Source organism: Calypte anna, chromosome 2, assembly GCF_003957555.1.
Source record: "Calypte anna isolate BGI_N300 chromosome 2, bCalAnn1_v1.p, whole genome shotgun sequence".
Classification (NCBI taxonomy): Eukaryota; Metazoa; Chordata; class Aves; order Apodiformes; family Trochilidae; genus Calypte; species Calypte anna.
The window spans coordinates 5,502,100-5,522,647 of record NC_044245.1 but is presented as its reverse complement, the minus strand read 5'-3'; the positions used below and the strand labels follow the sequence as shown (position 1 = coordinate 5,522,647).

Here is a 20,548-nt window from a genome sequence, read left to right as displayed (position 1 = left end):
CAGGGTGTCTGCAAAGTGGTTCAGCTGCAGCAGTTGCTGCAGGAGGCAGTCCCTCTGTAACAGGGGCAAATCTGGCAGAGATGCAGCTCTGAGCTGTGCAGACCTTGATGCAAGTGAAAAACCAGACAGGTGGGGACCATGTGTGCTCCCTGGAAATTTGCTTTGCTTGACTTGCCTGTTACAGATATGAAAATACACATTAACCCCGACCTGATAGGGCTGTGTTGTCTGACATTTGCTGACAGAGGAGTCCTTTCTTATAATTTTGATTTGCTTCCTTGTCTTATGAGTTTCCCAAAGTTGGAGATCTGTATGCAAAAGAATGTATTTTATATGTCAGTATAAATTGCTGATTATTTAGCTGAATTTGGTTGAAGGGTTATTAGTGTAAAGCAAGAAAACTCTACTGGCCCAACAAACCCACCCAACAAACTTACTGGAGCATACTGTCTGCAAGATTTCATTTATAAAGACAGTTGTGAGAAATAAGAGGATTGAGAGGGTTTAAGATCTCAATGGCTGTTCTAAAGGGTTGGCTGTAGTAGAAGTTAACAGTAGGAGCAATGTGTGTTTAAAAGCTTTTATTCTAAGTGCATGAGCCTTCAGCAGGATGGCTCAGGAGATTTATCTTAAAACCAGTTGTTGCATACAGCTGTACTGGTTGGGTCACTGACTAAAGGCATCCTCCATCATGCACAATGGCTCTCAAGCACAGATCTCTTCTCCCAGCAACATATGTTGTGAAAAAGATTCTTAAGATATTTTGGGGTGCTGCACCCAAAAACGAGGAGGGGAACCTCAATTGATGAGTGTTCCTAGAGATTTGCTTGTTGGGTTTTATGCACTGTAGTTCCCAGAGCACTGGCTTGCTCCTGGGATGGGGCATGTGTGTCACTTCTTGCTTAGCAGCCTAATCAAGGCCTGCTCAGACAAGGTGATTTTTTTTTTTTCTTTCTTTTCCTCCTCATCTTGGCTCATGAAATTTGTGCCCTGAGTATACTTGGGAGATACACCTGCAAACCTGACCTGGTTATACATGTGTTTGCAAAAAGTCCATCCCGGTTGCATGCTGGTAAACATGGAATCAGACAACCATTTAGGTTGGAAGAGTAGATCCTGAGTAAGAGTAAGATCATGAAGCCCCACTGTAAACCTTACACTGCCAAGTCCACCACCAAGCCATGTCCCTAAGTGCCACATCTACAAAAATGCATAGTCTTAAAAGTCTCCTTTTTGACTGGCCCTGTGTAGTGCATCCTTTGGATAACCTGAGTGGCAAATGCCATGGCAATAGAGCTTTGTATGAAGTGTCATCCAAATTGAGCTATTCTTTTGTGTAGCCCCGAAATACAGATCCTATTTCCAGGGCAGTTCTATGTGTGCAGGGTGGAGTTTTCTCCCATGCCTAGACAAAAGTATAAGGATGAGGCTGTGATGATCTGAGGAAAGCTGTAAGACTTCAACTTCCCTCTCTTTGCATTTGGATCCATCTTTGCCAAGCCTGCAGGCTGTTTGACTGAGCTATCAGCATGCATACGTTTGGATTCTCCCCATTAAAACAATCTCATTTGCTTTGCTGTTGTTTTTAACACTACCCCAGCCCTGGCCTCTGAAGCTTTTTGAAAAAAAACATTTACAATAATATTTTTAACAGTTCCGTAGTATACAAAACTCCAGCGCCCTGGCAGGACTCCCGGAAACTTGCTGAAAGTTAATGTGGTCAACTCTTAAAAAGGAGAGATTTTTTCCACTTGACTCTTGCTTGTTAAACGCTCTGAGCCCAACATGTTCCCTGCTGCTTGAAAAAACAAGGAAAGTCCCAATTTTAGCAATGCTCATTTGAGTAGCTTTCCAGCTGAGCCATATTTCAGGAGCAACTGTGGCTTATTATTATTTTTGTACAGTGGTGTGTCCCCACACCTTCAAACCAAAGTGTTAAGTGGTGTTCAGGCAGGGATAAGTAGGTGCTGCTTTCCCTGGAAGCTTGGGGATGATAGATGGCAGAGGAAGAAGATGCCATTTGGTTGGGTCACAGTACCTGCAAGACCTCCTGACTTGGAGGCCAGCTTTGGACTCTGAGCTTCTGTGGGGTAAGAGGAGCCCTTTTTGGGTTAGGTGATGCTGTAAATGCATCTCAAGTCAATGGTAGGCCACTGACTCCAACTCTCAATGTTGCACTACACTATTCCTGCTTTCCTATTCCCTATCCTATATCCTTCCTCCCTTTAAGTCTTTTCTAGCAATTTTTGAGTCTTCCCTCAAATCCAAGAGGAAAAAAATAATTGCTTCTCTCTGTCCTTTCCCTCCCCTGCTTTGCTTTCCACAACTTAGATGCACTGAGGCTGGAGTCAGGGCTAGTTGGATAGAACTTTGCTGTTGTCTCCCTTGAGCTTAGCCTTGCTTAATCCTTTCCCAGTCAGGACTGTGGGGAGAAAAGGGAAAAACTGGGGTTAATATTTCAAGTGGATTAATAACCTAACACACATTCCTGGTGTGGATGCTCTGCACTTTTGTAGCCATAATGAAACTGAGGCCCCATCAGCTGCAGGATTGAGTTCAGTTTAATCAGATTAAAGCTGCTTTTATTCTAGGTGAGAGCCTTCCCTGCAGGTTAAGTGACCTCCAGCATCTTCCTGAGCAGACAGAAGCAGCTGAAACCTCTTCTGTGCACCAAACAGAGCTGGAATATGGGTTCTGCATCATCCCAGCATCCCTGGGAGCTGACACTTTGCTGAGCTCTTACTTTCATTGCTTGGTAGGAGACGTTGGTGAAGGGTGAGGTTACCAGGACAGTAGTTTGTGGATTGCTGATGGAGAATTTCAGTAGCTGGAGGGAGAAGGATGGATCTGCCAGCTGTGGGAGCAGTGCAGTGCAAAGTAGGAGCCCTTTTTGAGGTGTTGGGTAGTTTGTCAGAGCTTAAAGGTTCTGATGCGGAAGTTTAGTGGGATGAGAATGGGTTTGCTGCTTTGAAGTGCATTGGAGTAGGAAAAGATTTTTTCCTTTTTTCCCCCCCTCTTATTTTTTTCCTTTTTCCCCTCTGTTTTGTTCTTTTTTGGTTTTTGGATTTTTTTTCTTAAAGGGAGATAATAAAAGGGCACAACTTGTACTAGAAACAGGAATTTGTCCTTCTGTAACAGGAAGCTGCTGGTATGTATTTTTGGGAAGCCACGGAAATCACCAGTGTTTGCAGTCCAGTTTGAAGCCTGGCCTCAGGATTGGAGAGATCTGCTGAAATAGAAAACCTTTTTTCTCTCATGGATCCGTGGGGGTTTCCTGCACTATGTCTGGGGGCTGGTTTGCTCCTGGGAGCTGGGCAGTGGGATCCTGGGGCTTGGGCTTGGGATCCTGGGCAGGGATGGTGCAGAAGTGCCCAGGGCAGGGCTCTCCTGATGGGAAGGTCACCTGTTTTTCCAGAGTTCATTTGCCCAGTTCCCGTAGGGGAATGCTTTTGTAACTAGATAGGGGTTGTAAAGGCCTGGAAGGTCTCCAGAAAGCCATTAGAAAAGTCTGTTACACTGATAGAAGAGTTAACTTGGGCTGTCCCAGGAATTTAAGGTTAATCCAGGCTATCTGCATGTGGCCCTTGGTGCAAACTCTGCACGCAGCTTAATTGCTGGAAGTGTTGCATTGACTTTGAAAGCAAAAGCAGTGAAGATTTGGGCCATTTCCTGCTTGTGTTATAATCAGATGGTATTTTTTTCATGGCTTTCCTGGTGATTTTCTGTTCTCTCTTGATTCCATATTGCACAGATGGACCGGTTGCTTCTCAAGGCAGGATTTTTAATCTTCCCAAGTTTGTTAGTTATTTCCTTGCCTCCTCCTTTGTCTTGAAAATGGACAGAGTCCCCAGTGGCCATGGGCTCTCAAGCTTCAATGGTGCTGTCCTGAGAGGAAGCAGCAGCAGCAGCAAAAGGAACAACACACTAAGGGCACATGTACAGCTCTGCCTCTGCTGCTTTCTTATCGCTTTCCCTTCCTGCTCTTCTCTCTCAAAATAGGATGGATAAATATCCTCCTGCTTTCCAGCAGCCAGGCTCCAGAGTTGCAGAAAATAATTTTAATTTTGTGAGCAGTCCTGGTTCACTTCAGCTGTGTTATTGTGTTAAAATTGATTTGATGGAGCTGGAAGATTTTCAAAGTGCCATTTTCTACTGCTTCTGCCCAATGCATGGTACCCAGCATTCCCCAGCTCGTGTCTGGGTCCTGGCACACACACCTCTCATGGACTTTGGGGCAATGTTGCCTGCAGTAACTGCAGGACAGGAATGTCTTACTCTCCCCAGGCAAATCTGATGAAGTACTTAAAAGATGTCTCTCCATTTGCTTGTGCTATTACACAGGTTTACCTCCAAGAAATCTCTGTGCTTATCAGTCAGCTACAGTGGACTGGTCTTTGCTGGTGGCTTCTTTCACACTGCTCTGTGGGTTAAGCCTTCATTCAAGTCTAAAATTAGGTTTTTCATGAGCAAGACTGACTCCAGGGCTCCAGTTCACACCCTTAAGTTTCTTGATGACCTAAAAAACCTCAACCCCTTCCTGAGCACAGAGCTAAATGCAGCATGCTAGGTAACTGGACCCAATTCTGCATCAATTTTGGGCTGGTTAGCCATGAGTAGCACTTGGCAAAGGGCAGGGACTCTGGAAGGGCTGTCAGGGATGTGCTTTCCATGAGGGATGCAGAGGGCATCTTACTGCTGAGAGCTGCTCAGACTCAGGTTTTTTTCCCCATGCACTCAGAGAAAAGATGGTCCAACTTTGGGAAACCTTGGCTGTAATGTGGAAGGCCTAAATTTAGGTTTCTGCTGTGATACAGGCTGTCCCTGGGACTGACTTTCCATGTCCTGCTGTCAGTCTTCTCTAAGCCAGTGCTATCCCATAGGGATGCTGCAGAATGCAATGAATTAAAGATGGAATTGATTTAAGGTTCCATTAAGTAATGTAAAAAAATCTGTTAAAGGTGTGATGTATTAAAGATGGTCTGCTCTTAAAAAAGGAGACCTGTGGCAGAAGATTTAAAACCATAAAACTACCAGGTGTGTAGTGTGTTACCTTTGGGGCATGTGGAGGAGGAAGGCAGACCCCTGGTCTTAATTCCTTAAATGATTTGCTTCTTTCCTTCAGCCCAAATGATGGTTGGGGAGTGCTTTGTGGTCCTTTTCAGTCTCTGTCCCCACACTGACATGTCAAAATTAATCTGTAAACTGTGTATGTTTGTTATTACAGGGTGGATGCTTGAGAGTGGTGGATAAGGTTCGAGTGTCTGGGACCAGTGGAATGGAGGCCTGATGTAGATGGAAAGATGGGTAAGAACTGGATTCCCCTGAAGCAATTTTTTTGCAGCCTGCTAATTGTGGTAGGGGCTACAACAGAGTGGGAGGCATTGTCAGGATGGTCTGGCTGAATATTACATTGCTTTCTAAATTTTTTTTGCTTTCACTGGTGCCAGAATTGGACAAATGATCTTCTTACTGTGATCTGGTGGGTCATGTTCTAGATGGTGCCTCTTCCCAAGTCTGCCCAAAAGCAGAGCATCTTCATTCCACCTATCTCTTCTCCCAAGGAAGCTTCTGTTTCAAACAGAGCCTGAGAATATTGCTTTTCTAGTTGGTGACCTGGATTATAGAATCATAGAATCATAGAATTGGCTGGGTTGGAAGGGACCTCAGAGATCATCGAGTCCAACCCTTGAACCACCGTTGCAGTTGCTAGACCATGGCACTGAGTGCCACATCCAGTCTCTTTTTAAATATCTCCAGGGACGGAGAATCCACTACTTCCCTGGGCAGCCCATTCCAATGCCTGATCACCCTCTCCATAAAGAAATTCTTTCTAATCTCCAACCTAAACCTCCCCTGGCACAATGTGAGACCGTGTCCTCTTGTCTTGATGAGAGTTGCCTGGGTCCAGCAACCCCCTGGCTCCAGCCTCCTTTCAGGGAGTTGTAGAGAGTGATGAGGTCTCCCCTGAGCCTCCTCTTCTCCAGCCTCAACACCCCCAGCTCCCTCAGCCCTTCCTCATAGGATCTGTGCTCGAGTCCCTTCACCAGCCTGGTTGCCTAGAGCCTGATTACTTTCATCTTCTCCCTCTTCTGCAGGAATATGTTTGTATCGTATGCTCTGCGATGCTAAGGGAGACTTTTTTTTTAAAGTGGAAATTATAGTTCTGGAGGTGTGTGATGATTTTGACTCTACTGCTAAAGAAAATTCATTATGTCAGAAATTGAGACCACTTGGAAGTGCTGGACTCTCTCAGTTTTAGCATGTTGAGTGATGAGATCAGTGGTGTTGTCTCACGTAAGTCAGTGGTAAATGTGAGAGACCCAGCACCCTTCAGCTTCTCATGCCATTGACCACCAAAGTTAACACATTATTCTTGTAAAATTCTACCTTATTGCAGGGGAATGTCTGTGTGCTGCTTTTGTGCCTATATTTTATTGTACAGGTGAACACAGTTGTAGGGTTTGCCTGGTGTCTTCCTCTCTCTGCTGGAGAGCTTTGCAAGAGACTTACTGACAGCAGCACTGCTGGGTTTGAGGTTCAGCCAAGCTTTTCATGCATTTATGAGCATGGCAAAGTATGAGAGAGCTTTTTGCAGAATGAACAGTGACCACAAAAAATAATTACAAATTGGTTGACAAGTTGTTCTGCCAGCCAGTAGCAGTTCCAGGAATGATTGGGGTTTCTGCTCCTTAAAAGAGAGAACTCAGCAGCTTGAGGAACAAGACCAGGTTGTACTTCACATGGATGGTGATTAAAGTGTGGAACTAATTGAGCTTGGGTTGCCCTACTGCCCTCACAAGATGCCAGGTACATAGGAGCCTGAATTCATCTCCAGAAATGGCTTCCTGGTGACCCAAGAAAGGAGAACAAATCTTGGTTGCAGCCCAGCACTTCACTTTTACATTTACAGCACTTGGACAAGTTCACCCACAACTATTCATGGTTAGTTGAAATGGTGCTTAAAAAAACCCTAGCAAACCAACACCACTAAAAAACCACACACAAAAAAACCCCAAACAACAAACAAAAAGGAGGTGCAGAGAAATGCCAGTAGCCCTAGGGATTGCCCTTGCAAACCTGGTGTAAAAGTAATTTGGAGTCTAATAATGGTTTGAATTTAAAAAATGAAAAATGTGAAGCCACTGCCACACTTGAAGTGTTTGTCCTCCCCCATAGAGGCAGGAGAAAACACATCCTGGCTTAACTTCTCTTATTTTTGCTCTTTCTCTGTTCCCTAGAATGAGATTTTTGTAGGGAAAGAACTAATTTAAAGCCAAACTGAAAAAAAAAAAAAAAGGGAAGAGAAAGTCCAGACCTGCTTCTTGAATATGAAGAATGATAAATTTCACTTTAAAATCCCTGGTGAAAACCTCTGAAGTTTTTAATAGACATTTTTACTTTGTAGGTGAATGGCACTCCTTTGTCAATATGGCTTGGTTTCTTTAAGGAAGGATAGTCCAGACTTGCCCTGGCACCAGTAGGGAAGGAGCTGCTTGAGTCCCAGGCCAGTTCTCAGGGTATTCACATTGATGACTTCTTTTACAGAGAATGTTGTTGGTGCAACCTGCTGAAGGTGCCTTCAGACTGTCATTTGTAAATGTTTTACGGAAAGCAGTAACCACAGGAATGCTGGAGTAGAGAAAGCACCCTCTTGCAAGGCACTGTGGCTTTTTTTTTTTTTTTTTTTTTTTTGAAAGGTGAGCTGAATTGGTAGGAGCTTTGTGCAGATTTGCTGCAGTTCTGCTTAAACTTGTGTGTGTGTGGAAGGTGCTGCTCATGTTCTCTTCCCCACTGGGGCGTTGCTATAGCTCATCACTAACACAGCATCAATGCCTGTGTGAGGCTGGGGTAGATCTGCCAGGCTGAACTCAGAAAGGAACTCAGAGTCTGGTCTCTGGCTTGGTTTTTTTGGGGGAGAGATGGATGAAGTGATGTGTGTGTTAATCAGTGTTACCAAGTGGTGTTTGTTAGTTAAATGATCACTGCAGTGCATGGGAAATTAAGCTGAATTTTAACATTCTATTAATTTCACAACTCTCCCTCCTTTTGTATGTGTGGTTTTTTTTCTTCTGCACATTGGGATGGGGAAACATAGTCAAGGGAAGAGCAGGGAATTTGCAGTCATGTCATTGATTCTCTTCTGGTAGACCCCAGAGGAGGTGTGTTGGATGAAGTGATCTCTGAAGGTCCATTCCAGGTCTGCCTGTCCTCCTAAGATCCTATTTGTAGTCTGTCCAGTGCCTCAGAGTTCATCACAGGACTGTTCACTCCTGGCTGTGTTCTAGGGAAGCTCCATGACCTCTTACGAACACCACAAAGTGGGAAGTGGGGAATTCTAGTGTCTCTTGGTTGTGTCATCCAGTGGTCCTTGGATTGCCCTTCTGCAGCTGTGGCATCTCAGCACCCAGGTAGGATGCTCTGCTCTTGCTGGTCCAAGACAGTATCTCTGGATGTGCCAGCTTGGGGCCAGCCTGAGTTGAGGTCCTTGGATGATGGAACCTGCTTTGGAAGGATGTGGTGATGTCCAGTCACTGCTTCAGAGGAACATTTCCTGGGTGGTCAGGTCTTGGGGTTGGAGATGAAGTGGGATGACTGAGCACACATCTTAGAGAGGCATCTTCAGGAAAGCTGCTGGTCCCCAGGGCACCTTGCTGGACACTTGAGTATCCAAAATGGTTCCATTGAAGTGGTCATCTGCTGTCAAGTTGGTGCTGTAGTTCCTGATGGTTGGAAGAATAGTTAACTCATTTTAACATGGTTTTTGAGTTGCCATTCTTCTCAGGCCTCAAAGAGTCCAGATGACAAATGCCTCTCCTATTGGTTTTCCCAGCCTTGATAATGAAAGAAAAATTTAAGTGGAGGCATTTGTGTACCCTGAAGCTGGATGTCCTGCCTCTCACTTCTGGCACACACCAATTCCTCCAACTCTCACTCCTTTTCCATCTGACACCTCTCCATGAGGGTCCAAGACCTTCTTACAGTCTCATACAAATGTAACTGTGGGCCAGTGAGTACATGTGACACTTCCAGAGATGTCCACATCCCCAGTATGGTCCAGTGAAAGGACCAGGTCAGTGGTGGTTAAAAATTCCTGTGTTTAAAAAATTGCTTTTTGAAAACACAAAATCACAGTAAAGGTATTAAAAAAAAAATACAGAAGTTGGTATAAAAGGCACCACCATGTTTATTTACCCAAGTTTTTCTTTTACAATTATTTGAGTAGTCTTAATGCTAGTTATGAAATGCTGTGTGTGTGTTTCTGATGATAAAAACTGCAGCAATGCTTATCTGTGCTATTCAGTGTATGAATGCATAACTCAAAAGAATGCATAACTTTGGTCTCAAGGACTTTCCAGGAGTGAATGTGACTCCTGCTTCATCAGAAAGGTAATCTGAAGTATGGAATATGGGAAAATGATGCTTTTTTGCAGTATTGCCTTGACAGAGTTGAGTGTGTTTGGAGAAGCTGAGTGCAACCTGGGCTGGCAGAAGGCACAGCAGCTTGCTGATGGAGGAGGGGATCTATTTGTATAGCCATGCTCTGGCCATTTAACCCAGTTCTGTGGTTTTTGGGGAGCAGCTGAGACTGAAAACAACCTCAGATGGTGGGGGGAGAACAGAATTACTTTGCCTATCACCATGCATGCATTGATGTCTCAGCTCTCCTTGCTTTCCTCTATCTAAAATAGTGCCTTTGCTCTTTGTATGCTCAGAGCTTTTAAAAAAAATTCAGATTGAACTGCAACAGCTCATCTTACCCTAAGACACACCAAGCTTCCTAGCTCTGTTTTTTTAAGAGGTGTCTGTGTCACCTTCAGGCAGTGTCATGCCCGTGGTGCCCAGGGCTCCTGTTTTCTGTCATGCCAGGCACTTTGGGCACCTGGGGAATGTGGGACCAGAGCTACACCACTGTTTTTGGGATGTTGCAGCCATTGGTGGAGAAACAGATGAGGAGTTCATGGGCTCTGGGCTGTCTTTGAGCACTGGAAGCCTTTGAGCTGGATTGAGAGGGAGAAAGAGGTCTTTATGAGCCCACAAATAACCTTCAAAGGTATCAGAGGTAGTCAGGGGAAATAACTTGCCAGCTATGTTTCTCACTGGGTAAACAGTTTTCTCCTTTCAAGTGTGCTCAGGAGAGGCACAGGTTGTGGAGAGAGGTAATATCTTTTATTAGACTAAACTGATAGAGGTGGAAAAAAACCAGGCTGCCTGTTAGGCACATAAGCCCTTCTTCAGAAGGAGCAAATTTTAATCTTCAGAGGAAAACAGACTGGAAAAATTGCCCCAGGTTTAATTTAATTATGTTAATCCATTAAAGGAAAAGGTAGCTAGTGTCTGTGGAGCAAAGGGCAAGGTCAGCAAAAAAGCTGTCAATGTTTGTTGTGGGATGAGAAAGAAAGAAGTACTTGGTGCCTTTGAAGTGGTGAGGAGTTCTGCAGGCAGATGCTGTGGGACAAAATGCATGGTGCCCTAAAACCAAACAGCCCGTGTATTTTTTATTTATTTATTTTTTTAATGCTCAGGGGAGCCATGGGCATACAAAATTCTTTTAAATGTGGTTGGGTTTGCTTTTTTTAAGGACCTATCCCCTGCTTGCAGCTCTCCTAGACTAACTAATCTGCAAAACCAAAGAAGAAGCTACAGGTTTGTCCAAGAGGCAGAGCTTTAGCACAGCTTATCTCACAGCACTTTGAGCTTTTTAAAGAAAGTCCTCACTGCCATATTCCTGTCTCTGCCTCCTGTCTTCCCCTGGGCTGCAAATGGGAGTCACCCAGTGCAGGAGACAGTTCAGGGCTGGAAAGCCTTTGGCAGCTGGAACGGTCAAGGCTGGGTTAAGTTTCTCTCTGGTGTTCTCTGGGGTAAATGTTTGCTCTCTGGCTATCAGATTTGCTCCTTTAATCTTTGCTGCACTTCAGATTTCTTTATGAACTTCCAGTAGCAGGAGACCAAGTGGCTCTCTTGTTGCCTCCACAACTGAAATGGGTTATGAGCTCTGGAAGGTCACAGTGCTGATCTTGTCTAGGTGAATAAAAATAAAAAAATAGTTTAAGGATTGCTGAGCTTCTCTTGTGGGTCCCATCCCTTTGTGGTGTGCTCCATGCTGGGGGCTGATTCAGGGCTGGGCCCCATACTTTTTAGCAGCAAAGTGGTGCCTGGAGAAGAGTTTGACTTCTCGGAGAGGTAATGGATGTGACTGTCACACCAGGGTCCTGTCCTGTTCCCCCATGGCCTGGGGATGTGGATGGCCTTGTGCACCCATGGCAACTGGGTCTGGGCTGAGCCCCATTGCTCACATTGTGGTGTCAGGGTGCAGGACCAGACAACAAGTGCCAGGGAAGCACCAAAACCTTTTATATCCCTGAAAACTGGTGTGTTTTCTATTACTGAATCAAGCCTCCTTCTCCAGAAACCCAAGTCCCTGTCTGAAGGGAAGCACCTCTTTTCCCAAACTGCTCTCTTCAGCAAATCATCTCTCCCACCCCCAGCTATCACCCAATTTTAACCCAGATGTTTGCCCTGTTAGCTCAAGAGGGTTGAAGGATGTAGGTGCCATGGCTGGATCCCCACAGGTTCTCACTGTGCTGCTGGATAAGGGGATATGTGAGGAGGGAGGAGGCTGGGTTTTGTGCCCTTTATCTGAAAGCCCCAAGAGCAAAGATTTTTGCATATCTCCAAGCTATCCAGCTTGGATTTCCACCACAGTGCAGCTTTCAAGCAGCTCTCCTCATCCTGAGACACCAGAGAGTTTCCATGCCCAAGTTGCCTTGCCCTATATCTGTTTTTTGGGATGCTGCACGAGGTGTACCTGGGGGGTGTGTGTGAAATGGCTTCTCAGCTGGGCTGCTGCAGCTTCCCCGTGTTTGGGAATGTACAGGGGATGTGTGGTGACAAGTGGGAATGGGGACAGGGCCAGGTGGGAGGGTGGCACCTTGCAGAACGTGGAAAAGCTCTGCCAGCAGCTCCAATTCCATGGAGTTTTAGTGCGTGTGGCACTGCAGGATGGGTGTTTTGGGAGCAAAAGGTGAGCAGCACACATAATTCTGCTTTCCCTCTCTCCTGAGCTAAAACAAACACTTTTGGGATCCTGAATCCTTTTCCATTGCCAAAATCCCTGGTAACTCTCCGGGGTGAGGCTATGTCTGTATTGTGCCACAGCCCTCACGTTTGCCAAGAGAAATTTTTGGGTATGATTTGGGGCTTAGGCACTGAAACTTTCACATAAGTGATAAAACACTTTCACATAAAGTAATAAACCTTCAGTGAAAGGTTTTGGGTTTGGTGTTGGCATGGTTCTGATCACAGAATTTTTGTCACAACTGAGGTGCAGTAGTGCTGACCTTAGCTTCTGGTTTTCCCTGGGGAAATCCAGACAGCAGTTGAAGTTCTTCATTCTCTCACACCTTGGATCTCAAAATACATAATGAAATAGCATAAGTGGGTTTTTTTTGTCAGTTTGTTACCTTTTGCTGTTTTCTCAGTGCTCTTACAGCAGGTGTTAAGAGCCCAGTCACTTAATATTACATTGGAGGTGTTTGTTTATAGTTGTACATGAGTTATTTTGGGGCCTGTCATTGTGATGATCAGAATTAGTTATAGATGTGCTATACAGTTTTACTAGTTATAATTTTAAAATTTAGTGGTTTAGCTTTGTAAAAACAGATTCTTAACCTTCCCCCTAGGCCCATTCCAGAGCACTAATTTCTGTCCCCCTCTGCAAGAGGATGTAAAGGCAAAGTGTTTTTTTTATCTAAACAGATTTTCTTATCTGTTCAGTGTTACCAATAGCTGTATGGGTCACCTGAGGGATAATACAGGGTAGGGAGGAACAGGAGGCAGGATCTCTCAATCTTTACTCTGAGAAATGGGTCTGTGAGATGTGTACCTGCACACTAAACCCACAGATGTTCTATTGGGCATTTTGTGTGATGCATATCTGTAGCTGTCAAAAGCCACTGATGGTTTTGTATCTTTTCCCCAAGCAGTTACTGGTTGTGCTGCAAAAGCAAAATTCAAAATCCCAAACAACATAACTTATGGAGAGCAAACATTTACCATCAGTTTGTTAGCTGACGTATGAATAATAACCAATACCTACTAGGTGGTGCACCCTTTAGCATCATCGTTTCTTGGTAAGGAGAAAGATGCTTTCAAGAAACCCCAGCACCTCCCAGTCTTACTTTATCTATGTGAGTTTGTGTGTCTGAAGCCCAAGATTTCAGTGAGCAAACTCCTGCCAAGAAATCCTGCATATCAGGAGAGTCTTTCCTCACTTCCTCCAGTGTAATTGCTCTGCTCGACCTGCTGGGCTGTGCCCTGCCCTGGTGTCACACAGAGGGGTGACCCTGCCATCCTTTGGGTGGGGTTGCAGGAGGGTGAAGGACAGCAGGATCCAGCTGCCCACAAACCTTTGCTGACTTGCAAAGGGAACGTGCTCCAGTGCTGTGTCTGCTGCAGCACCCTGTGGTCTGGACCAGGGGAGGGTAATTGGATTATTTTTCTCTTTTATCAGATACAGGACACTCCTCCAGACAGTGGCAAAATGAGTTATGCAGGTGGGTTTGATTTACATGGGGGTTTATCTGAATCTCTCTCACTAGATGGATGCATGCAGAAATCTGTTTTGCCAGGGGTCATTCACAGACAGCCCTTCTAAGGGGGATGAGTTGCAAACCAGTATTTGTGCCTGCCTGTGAGCATGTCTGGGTCCCTTCTTTACTTGCTTAGGGGCTTTTGTTATGGTTCAAGTCAGGCTCTTGAGCTCCTAGCTCACTGTTCTCCTTCCTAGTGCTGACTGGGCCAGTCACTGTGACAGTGTGTACTTAGCAATTGATCCCTTCAGCTATTTAGAATCAGAATTCTTTAGGTTAGGAAAGGCCTTTAAGATCACAGAGTCCATGCTGTCTTGGTGCCTCTGCCACTGAGATTTTATCCTTGGCCTGAATCCTGGTGGCACTGTGTCTGCTGATGGTGTTTGCAGGAACTGCAGAAACCCCAAAATCCTGAGTTTCTCTTCCTTTCCAAGCTTTTTCCCCCCTCTGATTTTTTGGAGAAAAGGGAGAATTTGTCTTCAGAAGCAAGTTCTTTGACACCTGCTTTTGCATAGGGTGATGTTGTCTGGTTCTTTGGACCAGGAAAGCAAAGTGAGGACTGGTCCAACATTTTGCTCCTGATGAAGGCAGTGAGCAGGTGAGATTGCTGTGGGTCCTGCAGATGCATGGGCCAGGTTTGCTCTTACCCCATTCTCACACTGCAAACAGAAATGAAAAGGTGTTGAGGCCGTTTAATATCATATCCTCCTCTGATGTTTGCTGTGCTCTTAATTAAAAAAAAACAAGAGCAGCTGGAAAGGACTAGGAATTAATTGTTACTCTAAAGTAAGAAACTGTGTCTCTGTTTTAGTGAAAGGAACAAGGATTGGAAGGGGATGAGGTTGTTGTCTGTGGAAGATGGGGGAGGAGGGGTATTCCTGGGGTCCCTGAAAGATGCAGGGATATCAAGATCTAATGAGTGGAATATGAAGTGAGCTATACTCAAACTGGAATTTAGAGAACAACTTGTAACAGGGAGGTTACTGTAATAAATATCTGAGCTTTTCAAACTGAGACTTTCTAGATAGCTTTCTGAAAGGCACTTTCTTGCATGATTCCAGGTTAAGGTGATGATGTAGAGACTGCTAAAGGAGCTTTTATGGCCCTTGTATACAGCCAGGAGGGTTAGATCAAATGAGGTACTTTTTGATTTTAAGTTCTGTTAACAAATTTGGCTCTGGCTAAATTTAAGACTTGATCAAGACTTTTGTCTCTCTCAGATTCCTGTCCATCAAATGAGACAGAAAAACCAGCTCATCTTTTTTGCCATCTGGCAGTTTAGCTGAACGTTCATCGGGACAGGGACTGCCCTTTGCAGATGCTGAGAGATGCTGAGGTAGTGGCTCATGGCTTTCACTTGAGGTTCTCTCTGTTAAATGTTAGATGTTATATACCAGTTAGTTAAATAAATGTATATTTTCCAAAACTAGAGAATATAAAAGGCTGATTTCCCTTCTAGACCAAAATTAGGATTGTCAGTATCACAGTCACATGATTCCATATTTCTTCTCACTGTTTTATTCCATTTTAGTATATTTTATGTTCAAAGTCTTGCCTTTTGAAAGGGTTTGAAAGGCAACAAAGTTTCTGTGAGGCTTCCCATTCTCTCCTCATCCCCTCTTAGCCTCCACAGAACTTTTCTCTCCACCCCAGGGATGTCCCCAGCCTTTGCATCACCTTCTGCAGAGGTGGCTGCTAGTGATGGAGGGTGCTGCTGGAATTTACACAGACACAACAACTGAACCAGGCTATCAGCATCACGGCTGTGAAAAGCACAGTGGGATCTTCAGTCACCACAAGTGGTCACATCTGTGGTTTTACACTGGCTCTAAGCAGAAGCATTTGTGACAACGTCCTGCCCTGTAGCTTCATGCTGTAACCTTGCTCAGTAGTGACTCAGAGGACAATATTCTTCCCCTTCTGCAACACCCAGGATTTTTCTCCAACTTTTCCCAGGCCCAGCTCTGCCTGGTGTGTGAGAGAAGCTGAAATCAGAACTTCGCCATGTTTTACAAAACTGTTTCACTTTTGCAGCCTTTTCTGTGTGCTTCATCCAGCTGGTGCTCTTTATTTTCTTGCTTTTTTTTTTTTTTCTTCAGTGTTGATGGAAGTAACTTCATGGAACTACCGTAAGCTGCCTCTTAGTAATGACCTATTAGTGATGCCAACAATAACAGCACTGTCTAGACCATCTGAACACAGCTAAATTATTCCTTTGTCCCTTCTTCATTTGCTTTCTCTCTTGACTGTTGGATTGTTTTGGGTGGTCCATGTTGACCTTCAGGCTGGCTATTTCTCCCTTGATTTTTTTTTTTTTCCTAGTTCAGCTGTCAGCTTGCTGCAGTAAGATTGAAAATCCAGGTTCCTCTGGAGTTTCAGGATGGGACCCAAGCCCTTTGGCAGTGCTGGGAATGTGTTTCTGAAGGACAGAGAGATGGCATCTTGTGGTCGCTTTGTGATTTCACTTTAAAGTTGATTTTAATAAGTGCCAAATGCCCTAGATTCACATTGATAAGGCCTGTGACCTGCAGGTCTTAAGGTCTTAGGGAATGGAAAGCTTTAATCAGCAAAAGTTATTCTGTTTATTCATAAGACACTGACAGAGTGGATCAGTGAGCTTCTATTAGGAACCAACCTTCCCGTGTCCACTGTAGCTCCAATGGTTACTGCTTCCTGGGGAGGGCTCTTGGCTGCTCTCTGTGGTTATGGATGTTTCCCCTAATCCCCAAACTTTTGGGAAATTAGTATCTTTAAGACCTCTGTTATATTTGGTTTGAAGTTTTTCCTTGCTTAGCTGGCCTGGCAGTGTGATCGAATGAGCTGTGTGCTGGGAAGCTGATTTAGAAAGCACAAAATTGGGGTGCTGGGGGGAAGTAGGGGAGGTAGAAATGAATTTTCCTCCAAAGGGAAATAGCTGAAAATAAAGAAAGAGCTGAGGATGGAAGAAGAGACACTGGGGAAAAAGGAACAGTGCTAAATAGAATTGATTTTCACATTTCATTTTTGCTGCCTGTGTAATCAGCTTTTCTCTCTCCTGGTCTACCATTGCAGAAATATTCCTTTTTACTGGGGGGAGAGCAGGCTTTGTGGTACAAACAACCCACCCTGTCAGCCTACAACACCTTAAGTGAATTTGCACAAAACGGTGCAGGAATAAAGCTGGGCCAGAAGCTGGTTCAGAAGCAAAACCCTACAAGTGTTGCACAAAGTCAGTGGTTTCCTTGAGCCTCTGAGCCCATCTGAGCTCTGTGGATGCTTCACTGGTGTTGTGCAACTCACAGCTGGTTTGCTCCAGAGCTGTGGCAAAGCCTGGGAAGATGTTTGCTGTCTTGTCCCAATGCTGCCTTCTCCCAAGGCTGAAGGATATTTGGCTCCTGCCAGTGCTACATCAGAAGAACCTCACCTTGCATTTCCCTTGGACATCGGGGTTCCCATTGTGCATCCCCTGGAATTTTTCCCTGGGGAGAGCCAAGCATCCTGCACCCTTTGCTTGCTCAAACCAAGCCAAGCTGAGAGCGAGCAGCTTGTGATGTCCCTTTTACTGGAGAGACTTGGGAGTGGCATTTGGATTTAATTATCCAAGGAAGTTTCAGTGCTTGTTTGAATTTTGACTGAACTGGCTGAGCTGGCTGCTTATTTCCATGGAACAAAGTTCTCCACCCTTCTTGGGAGTCAGCTCGGAGACCCCAAGAGCAGTAATTAGGGTGGGCAAGAGGCTCAGTCTGGAAAGCATCAGTTCCTGTGCAAAGCTGTCATGGAGAAGGCTGGGAAGTGTCAGTTTTGCAACTAGTGATGCAGATTGTGCTCCTGTAGGGTTTTGAGGGGTTTTTTTGCCTCGTTTTGAACACTTGAGGCTTCAGAACTGCAGTTCTCTTGAGCTAAAAACCCTGTTAAAAGTAGTTAAAAAACTACGTAGGAATATAGGAATACATCAGTTGAAAGAAATAATGTTTCTTCTTGTGTTCTTTAAAGCTCCAGCAACAGAAAACCTTTCCTGCTCATATAGGAAGATATTTTTTATTTTGTAGCAGTGATGGGATGGGTTTGTATTTTGTATTTTTGAAAACGAACCTCATGTTTTACAATAAAAAATCCTCAATCTCTTCAGAATGTTCTTTGTCATTGGCTTTCTAGTAGGTGGAAGAACAAAGGTGCTGAACTGACAGCCTAAAAACTAGGAATATCTTTGCTTTTTTTTTTTTTCCTCCTTTTTTTTCTTTTAGCACCTGATTCAGGACAGCTGGAAGGACTCAGTTTTGCACCATTGATTTGAGACTGATTCAGTTGATTGTTGGGTATTCCTGAAAAATGGGTTAAATTTAAGCATTTTCTGGAAGTGAGTGGATGCTTCTTGCTTTGCTTTGTTGGGAGAGATGCAAAAGGAAAGCTTCTGGCAGGCTGTAGCTGAGTTTCTAAGGAAATGGAGCTTTCATGCAGGTGAAGATGCAGCAGCAAGGATTTTTAAACAGTATTTCAATATTTGATGGGCACAGAAGACTGCATTGCAAAAAGCTTTGACAGAATTGATGGGTAGGTAGAAGAGGGAGACCCTGTTATTGTTTTGAGGGCAACTAATAGGAACTTAATCTTTCCTGGACATTGGAAACCCTTTGGTTTGAAGGAAAAAAATAGAATTCTGTGCAAAATTTGCCTGTTAGGCATCCCAGCAAAGGTGTGGTTCATGCTATTGCTCTCGACTGCGTGGCCAATCCTTGTGGGTACCCATGGGATGTGGTGGGAGCTGTTTGGGATGTGGCCATGTCTTGGCTGCCAGGTCATTCTCTTAGGGTGAACAAAGGGAAGAGCTGACAGTCACACCAGAAAACTTTGAATTTACTCTGTCCCTGTTTGTTATTTTAAAATTATTTTTCACAATAAATGATTTTAATTATTTAATATTAATATTTTCATAAATAATTTAAATTATTTTTTATTATTTTGGCCTCCACCAAACTCTTTTGTCCCTCCCTGGGACAGGCTGTGCTGACTCTTACCAATCCTGGAATATCCTTGCAGGGCATTGGTGGGTTAACCAGAGATACATCTCCTTGCAGGTGTTCCATGTCTAGAGAAGTTTGGATGTGGGAGAGATTTGATGAACCTGGTGGTTTTGCTTCCAAAAGCCCAGCTCTGCCACTGCTTGTGGAACCTCTGTTTCTTTCTGCTATTATGCACTGTGTTTTGTTGTGAGCAAGTTCAGGAAACTTTTGTTGTCCCTCATGTTGGAAAAAAGGAAGGGGTGAAGGGCATTTTAGACATCGTAGCTTTGATGGAAAATTCCTAGAGGGCAGTGTGTGTTTTGGTTTTCTGTTTGGTTTTTTTTGTTTGTTTAAACTTGTCCCCTTCCCCCTTCAAAAAAGAAATTTTTCTTTTTTTTTTGTTTTGGCTTTTTTTAATCCTACTACAAAATCTGTCTGGTGCCCAGAGGTCTCTCTTAACAACAGCAAAAAAACCAAAAGACAACGAAACAAAAAGCAATCCAGGGGAAAAATCTGACTCTTGTTTATCTCCTCAGATAGAAATGAAAGTCTTAATTTTCTTGAGTGTTTTCTTGGAGCATTTCAGGTTATGCTTCCTGGCGTTCCTCTGGAAAAGCCTTAAACTATGGTTTTATTGGGTGAGAAAGCATGGAAGGGGAGAGGAACTGCAGTTTTATGAGCTTGATGTGAATTTAATTAATTATATATTTAATCTCCATATATATATATAAATAAATTATATCTATATATAAATAAAAATTTATATTACATTCTTAATATAAATATATACACACAGATCCATAGCCTACAGGAAAATCTAGGCATTTTCCCAATGCCTGATTTGGCATTAGAGCTCATTTCTGAACTCTAAAATAAGTGACACTGGATTTTAAATGCTTTCCCCTGTTTTTTCTCTTTCTTTCTTTGAGATAGTTCTGGGTACACAGCCTGTATGGGGAATCTTTGCTTCAGTCCTGATACATCCCAGCAGGAGAAGCAAGAAAAGAGGAGGTGATGCTGTATATGAAAATGCAGGGCATAAAGCTCCCTAGGGAAAGAACCTTGTTTGAGTCCAGTCCCCTGTGATTCCATATTTTTTTTTGGCATCTTTCCCATCTTTGCAGACTTGGAGTTAAATCTGCAGGCTGGCTTGGAGCAGGGGTGGCTCTGGCCCCACAGCCACTCTTGTACAAAAAGGCAGGAGCTATATTTGTATTTTTACAGTGTCTTTATTGCATCATGAACATGGCAGCATGCAACAGGTTTTCACAGCCTCCAAAGGGATATGCAGTGCTGTCCCTTTAGGGCTTTTAGTGCCAATGGTTGGTATTTCTCACTGAAATAGTTTTTATTAGTTTATTTTATTAACAGTTTTGTAACCAGAGGTGTAAAAATACTGAAAAGGAGGACATTGATTTCAGGTCAAATAGGTCACTCAGAGGTCTTGCTGCAGAAATCAGAAATACTGTGTGAATTCTCAGTGCATTTCTCTCTTTTAGCCCAGATAGTTGAACCCATTGCCTCTCCTAAGAGTTTTCTTGCTCTGTCCATTGGTTTCTCATGGGCTCTGGTTCTGAGTTTTGCAAATCAGTTGTGGCTCTTGAGCATCTTTAATGAAGAGGGAGGAAAGCAGGAGATGAAGAACTGCATGAGCTTTGTGGGTCTTGAAAGGACATACTTTTTCACCTCATAAGGATGTATCCAGTCCTCTGGAAAGCACATTTGGTCTGTGGGTCCCTCAGCAAAGATCCCCAAGGGCAGCAGGCACAGGCTGTGAACTGAAGGAACTGATGGAGCAGTGGCCACTCATATTTTGCTGCTGGCTTGTTGAGGATCTGTCTCACCTATGATGAAGGAACTTGTATTTCCTAGAGACACTGGGCTGTGAGGGACTGTAGGGTCTTGGAATGCTTCTCCTAACAGGAAAGGTGGACATTGTGCCTTTTGACCCATTTGGGTTGAAATTTGGGGTATTTGTGA

The 20,548-nt window shown here is 44.1% G+C and overlaps 1 protein-coding gene across 3 annotated transcripts in view; it reads left to right on the top strand.

Annotated features, from left to right (window-relative positions):
* The window catches only part of LOC103536101 (mitogen-activated protein kinase kinase kinase 3-like), an 80,356-nt gene that overhangs the window by 16,773 nt on the left and 43,035 nt on the right, over window positions 1–20,548 (top strand). For 2 of the 3 annotated variants that reach the window (XM_030446037.1, XM_030446036.1), the window contains exon 2: window positions 5,225–5,304. The exons of the other annotated variant lie outside the window; for it this stretch is intronic. In XM_030446037.1, the coding sequence (XP_030301897.1) occupies window positions 5,301–5,304 (4 nt within the window). In that variant the 5' untranslated portion in view covers window positions 5,225–5,300. The remainder of the gene's footprint in view (window positions 1–5,224; window positions 5,305–20,548) is intronic. 3 annotated transcript variants of the gene reach the window in all.